Source organism: Patiria miniata, unplaced genomic scaffold (assembly GCF_015706575.1).
Source record: "Patiria miniata isolate m_02_andy unplaced genomic scaffold, ASM1570657v1 HiC_scaffold_22, whole genome shotgun sequence".
Taxonomy (NCBI): Eukaryota; Metazoa; Echinodermata; class Asteroidea; order Valvatida; family Asterinidae; genus Patiria; species Patiria miniata.
Window position 1 is genome coordinate 5,513,932 of NW_024037061.1, and position 12,335 is coordinate 5,526,266.

A 12,335-nucleotide genomic window follows, 5' to 3' on the forward strand; every position below is an offset into this window, starting at 1 on the left:
TGTTTCTGTAAAGCAAATCATCAGTTTTGATAACGAAATTGTGTAACTTACCTCCAATACCAGATTGTTTGCTGTATCGTCCCTGGTTTTAAGAAGGGTATTGTGACAACGGTGACATCTTCAGACTTGTCTTGCCTCTTTTAGACATTCCATTTAGGTTTGTAATACAATGTAGTCTTTTAGGACATAACTGTCATCTAGGGCAAATGTAAATGATAAAAATAATATTAAATTAGCGGCAATTGCACAAGTAAACTTAAAGAAGAGCTTGACAGATAGACAAACAGGTAGACTCAAATCCATTTAAGGCAGGAAATGCCCTGTTTTACCCACCGTGTATCTAAGGATCATTTAAGCAGTCTCCTGTTGAGTAAGGGACATTCATGTAAACGTATTGTGGCGAAACATTCGACCCTTGTTTGAGTCATTGGAAACTATTACAATTGTGTATAATAAATTGAGTGGTTGTGTATAAAGATTATGATTGAATATTTGACCAGAGAAGAATAACACCAATTGCTGATCGTCCTTGGAAACATTTGTCTCTGTGATAATTATTTGGATTATAGTGAAGATTATTATAATAAATAAGTGTTCTAATTACATTTGATTGATTACTCAATCACAAAACGGTGGTATATTTCCACCAAACGAACAGTCCCTAGGCTTAGTCCGTCGTTTGTCAATTCCCCCCTCCCCCCTTACGTCTGGGTAACCTCTCATCCTTGCGAGAGGTTAATACATATTTTTTGTGGGTTAACAGGAGTTAGCTAAAGTCCTGGGGATAAATAAGACCAGTCCCCCTGGGTTCCGCCAACCACCAGTTCCGCAACAAATGGTGTCAGGGTCGGTTTCGCAACAGTATGCTTGTTTTCAGAGCCTCCGGGTTTTTTTTAGCTTACGCTCAACTCGGTTGTGTAAAGTATTAGTAAAGCGCCCTCTATGTTTGTTCCGTATTTTGCGCTTTTATACCCTCTCGTCATATGTATTTTTACTAAAGACTCATCTACAACGTTTCGCCTTCACTCTTTAGAGGTAATACTATATTGTTTTGTTGTTGTAAACTTCACTTTACTTTTAACAAACATTATATAATTAGCAATTAGTCCATCATATTCCTCATGAATCATTCTAATTCTGCATTTGGATATTATTTTGTTGATTAACGATATATATTTTGAGCCGATTTGGAGCTAAGCGCGGATCCCATAGAGGAGGATGAACGACTGCTCTGAGCTCTAGAACAAAATGCACTGAATGAACAGCAAACAAGATCTTTGTCACCGAATGCCTCTTCCTAATTTCGGCTAAATTTCTACTTGGGTTACAATTATATTTACCTGGACTACACTGGTTGTCCAATGCAAGCATGTGCAGAGCCTCAGATGCCTATTTTTACCCATTAGAATCAGTTCTTTATTGTTATATGATTTGGCCTTGACTTATATTAGGCTGTCTCTGATTGGCTGTTACCTTCTTGATTTCCCTTCCTGGGTATCTGTAAGGAAATTGATGACTTGCTTACTTTCTGAATTATGCAACGTCGCCCTGTAATAAAGTTTTCAAACTCTAGATTTCTTTTCTACGTTTGTTTAAGTGTCATTGTCGAAAAAAAGTCACGTCACTGATGGTATATGAAAACATTGAATGCAATACATTAAGAAAGGAGAGAATGAGTGCTGTAACATTTGAGTCCTTCAGTAGTCTGGTCACATGCCAATATTCATAAGTCCAGCCAAAAGTAACAGGGAATGAATAATAAGGAAATGCCTTTGTCACTATTAATGACTTGGAAATTATTGAATGACATGTGATGGACTTCTGATAGACTTACTCCGCGGGCCTATACCGTACGATTCCACAGTCTCAGTGTACGGAACATCAAGGGTCACACCCTACAGCGTATAAGCCTCGGCCCCGTTAGTCACACTCCGCACAGCATCACATGACTGTATCCTTCAAACTCACTTATCATTAGCTGTTTCGGTGACACACCGAAACAGCTCTTGTTTTAGTTAAGATTTTTTTTTTTTTTTTCTTCTCCTTTTTCAGACTTTTTCTCCATAGGTTTAACACACGTTTCTTTTGACAGTCCACTTTGGCACTTTTTTAAATCCGATTGATTTCAGACTTGGTACATACTTAGACCACTACCCACAGACGGTCCTAGAAGAAATTCGCGATCGTGACGTCTTCAGGTGTTGGGTGACGTCACATTAAAGATGCATTTTTCCCCATATGTTTTGTACACGTTTTCAAACACTCCAGTTTGGCATCTTCGTAAATCCGATCGACTTTAAACTTAATTCATACCTAGACCACCACCCACAGATGGTCCTAGGAGAAATTCGTAACCGTGACGTGATAAGGTGTTGGGTTACGTCACATTAAAGATGCATTTTCCCCCATATTTTTTTTACACGTTTTAAAACACTCCACTTTGGCCTCTTCGTAAATCCGATCGACCTCAGACTTGATACATACTTAGACCATCACCCACAGATGGTCCTAGAAAAATTTCGTGATCGTGACGTCATTAGGTTTTAGGTTACGTCACATTAAAGATGCATTTTCCCCATATGGTTTGTACACGTTTTAAAACACTCCACTTTGGCACTTTCGTAAATTCGATGTACTTTAGACTTGGCACACACTTGGACCATCACCCACAGATGGTCCTAGAAGAAATTCGTGATCGTGACATCATCAGGTGTAAGGTTACTTCACATTAAGGATGCATTATTCCCCATAGGTTTTGTACACTTTTTTTTTTCAATTCATACTTTGGCACTATATGTCTGATTGACTTTTCTCTTGGCAGATGACATTCGAAGTGACTTCATCAAGTGTTCATCACGTGCACAGAGTATTTCAAATATCCGAAACAGCTTGTGTTTGTCCACAAACACATTTCTAGTTTAGCTTTGCGATTATGACATTGTCTCACTGATCAGAGAGGAGGATTGAGATTATTTATTTGATGTTAACTCTGCATTAGCTATTGTAATGAGGATTTATGTTTTGCTGCGATAGACAGCTATTCAAAAACAGCAATTGAAAACTAAAATTATCGGGGCAGAATCGAGCTTTCAGGGAACGGGCGGGGGTGAATTAAGGAGGGAGTCTCAAGCAGAATCTGCAGATGAAGCCGAGATTTCGTAAACCCGTTTGGATGACATTTCCCTGGTGTGCGCTTAGTCTTCGACATAAATGACACCACTTCGTTGCGTCATAAGCATTTGAACGCACAAGTGCAACTTGAGTTTTAAATGTTCTGGTCCTTGGTGGATTGTGGTAACACTTTATGGTATTGGTCCGCCCAGAGAATCAAGCGTCAACAACTAATAATAAAAGCACGTTCAACGCACGTTGGTTATTGTGACTTTTAGACACCTGTTGTTTCACAATATTGTCCATACGTAAAACATTGATCTCCTTTATATTATTTAGATCAATTCATAAACTCATGGAAATATTACAGTATTTGACAATTTCCTTTTTGATGCAAAAATGGTTTCTTCTAAAACAAAATATTTGCATAAGTTTCTGGAAGAAAACTTTCTGCTAAAAACAAAGCAAAAAATAAAGGCGCATGTGAGCGTATACAAATCGGGCAGGGGAACGATTTCAAGAAAACGAGCAGAAGCGATTTCATATCGCAGAATCTTGGGTTACTAATTTTCAAAAAATCATAAAGTGACGAATAATTAAAATATAGATGGTTGTAGTGAGTCCAAAGTTGTACCAGCTCCGTCTCCAGCCGATTGGATTTCATCAGGAATGATCAAGAACAATTTTTACTCCTAGAGGATTTTTTTAATAGTTTGGTTTTTAGACCAATCCGCACACTTCAACCTCAGTTCAATGATCAATAAAGTGCATGGACATTTCTTTAACTTATCATGAATATTTATCGCTTGCAATGCATTTGTATTGTCACTGCTTTATTTTTAGGCCACGTAAAATGAAAACAGGAGCTTGAACAAAATGCCCGTCATTTACTCATCACTGGTCGCAACGAGTTTTGAAGCATCGCAATGGGTTTTTCCAGGCATACGTGTTTGGGTACGTACACAACTTTAAGTAGTCATAATGGGACAGCGCTGCATGAAAGCTCTGATCACTTCAATCCTGATTGCTGGTCTAGTGTTCCGTGCAAACGCTGACAACAAGGCTGAAAAAGCCCACAATGAGTGGATAAAACTGAGAAACATTGTGGTGATACTCAATGTTCAACGCCTGTACTCGCAGAAAATGTTAACGCAGCTCTGTCAACCTATCCCACATGTATGCAAATCAGCTCCCCGATCATTATATATTAAAATCAAATAAAACCCCATGTGTCATCAAAGAAGATCAGAGGCCATGGAGATATCGTCAATTATCTTTGTCTAATATTCTTTTGTCAGTTTAGTACGAGTACTCCCATTCATAGTTGGAGCAAAGACTATAAAGCTAGCAGAATGATGTTGAATTGGTGTTTTGTGTTCCAAACATCTTTTCTGTTCATCACGTCTAATTTGTAAACCTTATAGGCCTAATGTGTTTAGCAGCACCCTCATTAGTTTAAGAATATGGCCTCCTCTCTCTGTTGTACTTGAAGAGAGTGGTGCAGCGGTTGTACACAAGTGATGAAGCACGAGACACGTCTAACATCCAATGTGACGGTGAATTTTACAGACGTTGAATCACGGCAGAGAAACATAGCAGGGACATACGTCATGTCTCGTCTACACTAACTTGAACGACGTGTGGTCATGTCATGAACAAGAATTGAAGAATATCTAGTGTTGGGCCTTAACGTTTTACGGTTTATTTAAAAACAATTCCCCCTCTCCCCCCCCCAAAAAAAAAAGCAAATGATCACCTTATTTAATGCACTCCAACGTGGGAATTTAGCATGACAAGTTGCAAACGACACGAAAAGCTATGTGGGAGATCATATTAAATTAACTTACTGATCCTATTTTTCAACGGATGTTTTCGTCTGTCGTCTACAGTACAGATACAACACTGAAAAAAATTTTGTATAGCGTTATCATTTATGTAAATTCATTAAATTTCGTATTCAGCAGGCCGTACCACATGGAATTGCATAAAACAATTATGGCCGGTTTATGACAAGAAATAAAACCAAGATACTGGAACAGTTACCCGACGTACACGAAATGCAAAAACTTAGATAACAAACACGTTAAGAATAATTCAGCCGATAAGTCACCTTTCAGGTTTTCCGTCTTTTGGGGGGAACAGTATTAGACATTAGGTTTGTTTTCTTTCAACCAGATGTTTTAAATATGATACTTTATATCCAAATTTGTGGGGATTTCGGGACCTAGTCCCACTATAAACCCAGGCCTACACTCACACGCACACATCGAGGGCTTGATGATCATGCGGCAAGCACGCAAGGAGCTGAACTCACACAGTACAGGGTGAGCAAAACAAAAATGTCCCTCTGGATAATTATTTTTTGTCTCCCACAAAAACGTGAAATGTTGCCAGGTTTTTTTTTTCTCATCCAACATTGAATCTGGGTAATGACCACATTCACTGATATTCATCCATGCATGCAAATAATACAGGCCTTTCTTTTTGACTACCCCACAAGACTACCAAAATTATTCAACGTTATTTAATGTGCAAACAAAAGCCTCAAAAAGGGATGCCAAGATATCCAGATATGATCAGTCTTTGATTTTTTTCTTTGGGGTACCTCAAGGACCGGGTGTAGCGTATTGTGCCAAATACCCTGCAAAAACTTCGCCAAAATAAACAAAATAATGGTAAAATGCAAGGCCTCAGAAGAATATTGATAGTCTGCAGAACCATTTGTTTCAACTGATAATGTAGTAACCAACGGATAACGTATCACCAACCGATAATGTATCACACATTCACTAGTATTGTATCACTAACCGATAATGTAGCAAAAATTGACTGATAGGGTAGTAAAATTTGTATCCAATAATGTATCACGTGACGACGGTCCATGGTGCTCTCAAACGTGGTAAAACGCACCCTCTTGGTTTGAGCACGGAGGCCAAGTGTCTCGAGAAAAGAACTTGTCCACATTTCGGCGCGGATGTGTGAGTGCAGTTAACCCCCCCCCCCCCCCCCAACAACAAAAGCTGGATACGCCACTATAGTCTAGGTCCACTTTGAAGTAGAGCGTCTCCAAACCAGAGCAACTCCCTCCCAAATTCAACCAAAAACAAATATTCTTAATGATAAACTTTCCCCGAGTGGGGACGTATCATAGTAAAGGCACTCATTAGACTTTGATTAATTTGCAATATTTCCACCTTTTCCAAATATACTGATACATTATCGGTCGATTTTTGATACATTATCGGTTGATACAGTATCCGTGCCGTGGTGATACATTATAGGATACAGTTATTTTGTAGTTACATTATCCGTCCACACGTGATACATTATCGGATACAAATTTTACTACACTATCATTTAATTTTTGCTACATTATCGGTTAGTGATACAATATCGGTCAATTTGTGATACATTATCGGTTGGTGATACGTTATCCGTTGGTTAATACATTATCAGTTGTAACACCATTGTAGACATGAGGTCACGGGCACAACTATGCATTGATCTGAATGACAGACAGGTGGAGAGTTGAGCAGCTGTACATTGAAAATGTGAACCTTATCTGTATTCAGTCTAAAGTTCAATAAATGTATTTCCATCTGATTGATGTCCTGTTCCGTTATTCCATTTATATCCGTCATTGGATGAGGCCCATTGCTGTTGGTGTCATTGGTGTCATAGGTGTCATAGCAAGAGGCCTATTTTGAACATTGTGTCGGAAGTGGATAGGGTAGACACAAAGAAAGGCCCTATATGTAATTTCGCGAGACCGTCGACAATTGTGCGATGTCCGATAGTGTCCATGATCGTCCGGTTTAAACAGCGCCCCCATAGGAAGATGGTACCACCCCGACCCCACACTCTCATGACTCCGATGTACATGGGCGCTTTCTCTGTCTGATTCTGTGTTGTTTTCTATGAGCGCGTAATTTGGTGGAGTGCGAACATTGATCTCCTTTACACAGACTGTATTTATGTCTTTACTGGTCTTTTATTCACCAAATAAGTAATTTTCAATTACAGCATGACTTGTCGGGCTATATAGAGGTCCTTTCATAGTTCTGAAATATAACTTTTACTATATTAATAAATAAAAGTTATCGCATCTTTGACTTTAGCTTTTTAATACATAAAATAAATACATAATTTAATCTGATTTATAAGATTATTGGCCTTTGTTGCTTGGTCAAGTGTACTTTGTTTACTTTCATCTTGTAGTTAGAAAAAAATCAGATGACTATTTTATTTGATTAAAGACCTGTTGACGTACGTTATGCTTTGTCAACTACCCGAACGGTTTTATTCAATTATTGTTGTTAACTTTATTCATAATATTTTAGTTAACCTTTATCTGTCATTCCTTTTGATCTTCCTTTTATTGCATAGTCAGGGCAACTTGATTCCTTAATTGTACTCGTCCTTATCGTTCACCTTTCTACTTTGCTTCCTATACACCTTTAGAGCTCCTACCCCCGGGTGATGCTGAGTATGATAGCTTTTAAGTGGACGGTGGGGCGGCGGCGGTGAAAATTGAATCTGCCAAGAGGAAACTGGCTGCTGTCTTGTTGCTGGCACAACTGTCACTGAAGCTTCACGTCTCCCTGTACGTCTCGGTTTTACAGGCTTCATTGCTTTTTCCTTTGTACTTATGATTTGCATTTTCATGGTTATGCAATCACGAACTAAATGGGATTCAGCTTTCTGCTTTGCTCCCTTTTCTTTTGTAAGTGCCACGTACAGCTCACAACTCCTGTTGGGTTGTGATGCACGATAGAATGACCAGTCGCCATTAATTTCATAAAATGTTACCTAATGTGTTTATAAATGCGGATAAGTGAGTGCAACCATTGGCTGCGTGCGCACCTTTGCTATCGCGCAATATGATTGAAAACAACCTGGCGCTGCAATATCGTACCCATTAGGAAGGTTGCCATTAGAAATACTCGATAGGACGCGTGTATGCTTGTGAAGAGTGAAGATTCGGAAAACGTGGCCAGCTGATTAGTAATAAGCACTAATGCGGGTTCGCGGGTGTTCGCGAATGTACTGTGTACATGGGGTCCGCTCATAAGTCCGACGCCTCATAGGTCCGACGCCTCATAAGTCCGACAAAATCGCATCCCCTAACCAAATAAATGCCCATAAGTCCGACGCCTCTAAGTCCGACGCCTCATAGATCCGACGCCTCATAGGTCCGACGCCTCGTAAGTCCGACAAATTAAACGCCTCGGTTTTCCGTTGTCGGACTTATGAGGCGTCGGACTTATGAGGCGTCGGACCTATGAGGCGGAATAAATAAATTGTATGCCTCATAAGTCCGACGCCTCATAAGTCCGAAATATCGGACTTATGAGGCGTCGGACCTATGAGGCGTCGGACTTATGATACGGCCCCGTGTACATCTATATTGCGGTTTCATGGATATAGTATTTTGGCCAATAAATCTCGAATATTAATTGGACTTATAGCTCAGAACTATTCCAAAGGGAAAGAGTTTAAGGTGTGGGATCAGACGGAAGGAGGCGTTTTGATTTCGACTAGGCATCACGTAATTTATGTCATAAAAACTACCATATTCTTCTTCACTCCGATCTTTTAAGTATTAACAACTTCGCTGGTGGAAATTAAGGAATTATGGTGTGGATACAATTAAAACTTTTCATTGTAAAATAATAGAAAATTAGTTGGAATTAACTGATCCTATCATTCACAATGACACGTAGATTGATACTGGAACAGTTAAAAGTGATTACACAGGAATGTTCAACATAATTATGACAAAATAGATGGATGAATAGGCCATGAGCCTAATTAAACAAATATAACTTTGATTCGTGGTCAATTTAGAACAGCACGTATGTTTTATTTCGTGATAAGCATTTGGGAAATAATACGATTTAATTAATTTACTTGCCAATGGAGCTTCATGATGCTACCTCACTTTTTCTTTTTCTTCAACCAATGGGATTGTCAAAATACACGCGTGACTCAATCTAACGGTGTGTGACATGCGTGTGAACGTGGTGCTACATGTATGTCATAAAGGTCTTTTTTTCCCCTTGGTATTTACGAATGTTCCGGCTGCCATTAAGTGCATCCACGCATTTGACCTTTCATTTCGCTAGCGGTTTCAATTTTAAATGTCTGTGTCATTGTTTGTATTTGGAGTTCGATTTTGTTTAAAGTTGATCTTTTCATTTAGTTTTCCTTTCCATGAAATGAGTCAATGATAATAACGCGTGACAATAGATGTAAACAAGTGAGAATTATTATGAAACACCCACACGCGTAGAAATGTGTATTGCCTGCAATCGGGGACCTTCATTGTTCCTTTTTTGTTTTTGTTTGTACTTCAACTTTTGAGAAAGACCTCCCAAATGTTTTGTACACATCGCCAAATTGGGAACCTCTCGATAATTGGAGACCCTATTTTCCTCTATTGTTCAACGTCCCCCATTGAAAGCAAAAACAAACGCACCCACATACAAGTGTGTTTTTGCCTGCCATCACGTACCCCCTATTGTCCCTCTTTTGTTTGTACTAACTTCGTAGGAAGACCTCCAATGTTTTGTACATGCATCCAAATTGGGGACCTTCAGAAATTAGGGACCTTATTGTCTTCTTTTGTTCAACGTCCCATATTCAAGCAGGAACAAAATCACACACAATATAATAATAGTGTAAAACCAAGTGTTTAACTTTTAAACGGAAAATTAAACTCAAATTAGTTACACTTATTTGTAAACACTTTGACGCGTTTATAAATAAACACATTACATGTTTATATTCTGAACACAACATTTATTTTATAACCGGCACATGTTAATAAAAATAAATAACGCATGTTCATTTTGGAAAAAAAAATGCTTAGGTAAACAAAAAAGTGTCATTCCGCTTATTGAATTGAATTACTATTTTAATACATCAAGCACATTGAACTTGCTCAACCATCGGTACAAAATAATAAAAGAAACAAAAATATTTACAAAATATCGATGAATATTATGTGGCATTTTTTTATGTTTATTAACTAAATTTGAACATGTTTTTCTTGAGTTGTATTTATTATTAAATCACGAAACGTTATTTGGTTCCACAAAAGTCACCAACTTTTGTCCAACAAATATTTGATTCAATTAATAGAAAGACATTTGAGCCAGATGATATTCACTCAAATGAAGGAAATTACAGTCCTTTAAATCTCTTTTAGCTTGGAAGAGAAAAAAACTACAAGGTAATGAGTGCTCCGGCGGAGGACATACGGAAAATTGCACTTCACTGAATCGGTACAAACAAAAGCAATGAGACATCGAAATAAGTTTAAGAAAACCGAAAATGCATATTAATAGGGATCAGGGTTTGTTCATTAATTCACATAGGCATATATCTTCATTACAAATTGCGACATTGCAGCTAGCACCGCTAGGCGTCAAGCTTGTGTCAAGGGGCCGCAGAAAGAGGTCGAGATGAACATGCGCAAAAGCCGCGCCATTACAGCATTACGCATGCGCCTCGTCTGTCTCCCAAGAATCTTAACAGAATGTGTGTTAAACAATACATGCATTGATGGACAGAGCGACACATTAAGTAAAATCTAAATGAATCCACACTGAACATCCGGGATATGTCTGAAATACTAAAAAAAAAATGCATACCATGACCACAACTAACAATTTGTAGCTGTACAGTCATTTCTGACTTCGGAGTTAGTACGCTTGACATTATGTTACATGGCTGAATCATCTCTGCTCGCTTTATTTACAAGCTTCAATTTATACAAATCCTAAATCTAATCAACACCGTTGCACTAATGTAAATATGATGAGTGATCCGTGTTCGTAGAATATTGGCCGAAATATCACTTTCATTTTTAGACGGGTCTTGCTTATATTGCGCTGGTATTGCCTCACAGCTTCACTCGAAGTCTGTGTGTCGGTGTTGCATAAACGTTCGTACTTGGTTTACCACGAACTGGCGAGATTCTTGGTCGACATTTTAATTGATCGACTGGTGAAACAATTTGATAGGGCAACGCATTATTCAAACCACTCGCCGAAATCATGTCTGATAGCGATTTCAACTCGACCGTGGCTCAGAATTTTGAAGATCAAAATATGACCACAGCTTCTACCACCAGTGGAGCCACGGCACTTCCTGAACTTCACTCATATGGCGTGTTGGTGTTTGCAGCTTGCGTGTGGATTATCGTAGCTGTGTTGGGTATAACAGGCAACACTATGGTGATCCTAGCGGCGATTCTTAGTAAGCAAGTCCAGACGACCACTAATGTTCTGGTGGTCAATCTGAGTGTGGCTGATCTGTGGACTTCCTTGTCTTTGCCTTGGACAAGCGTGGCGATGCTGAGTAATGGCACCTGGCCTCTAGCTAGCGAGATCCCGTGCCAAATAGCGGCGTTCATGTGGCACACCGGTCTAGGAGCCAGCCTGTACAACCTGGCTTTGATTGCGTTGAATCGTCTTGTCAAGATAACTCGCCCTATGGCAACCTACAATCGCATCTTCTCACCTCGCAAGATGGTCTTCATTGTAGCTCTATCCTGGTTCATCCCGAGCTTTGTTATCATCTTTCCGCTAACTATTGGTGTAGGTGGCCTTGGTTACGATCTCAAATACGACAGCTGTACCGATGATGACTTACATCCTCGCGCAGGTGTCTACAACCTGGTCCAAACAATCGGATTTTACCCCGTCCCAATGGCCACTGTCGTCGTCAGCTATGTCATCATCTTTGTCCATGTCAGGCGACACTTTAGAAAACAACTCTCCCGGACAAAGAACAGAGATAAAGCCACAGATGCCGTTGAGTCCGGTACTTTCAGACTTACATTCATATCAACTACTTCAGGTGAGGTCACCGAGGAACACGAAGAGCCTGTAGGTGAGAAAAGAAACCGAAACATCAGCCGCCAGCAGCTCAGGATTACCAAGAACCTCTTCTGGGTCTTCTGCGCGTTCATTCTCTGCATCTCTCCGTACTACATCTCACTCTTCTTTGCTAACAGTGAAGTCTTTGCTCTGTACGGCGGTACCATCTTGATCTTTAACAGTTGTGTTAATCCTATCATTTACGGAGTCAAGCACCCGCAGTTTAAGAAGGTACTGCGGCCGATGTTGAGATGTAAGTGGAAGAAAATACCACAACCGTCTAAGACGTTGCAAGCGATTCTCTCAATGCGCCAGAGAGAGAACGAAACTAGAGAATAA

General features: G+C 39.4%; 1 protein-coding gene across 1 annotated transcript; it reads left to right on the forward strand.

The window, feature by feature from the left end:
• Positions 1 to 11,171: 11,171 nt before the first annotated feature.
• Positions 11,172 to 12,335, forward strand: LOC119730665 (G-protein coupled receptor moody-like). Its single transcript, XM_038203656.1, has one exon. It carries the CDS (start codon positions 11,172 to 11,174, stop codon positions 12,333 to 12,335), a length of 1,164 nt encoding a protein of 387 aa, XP_038059584.1.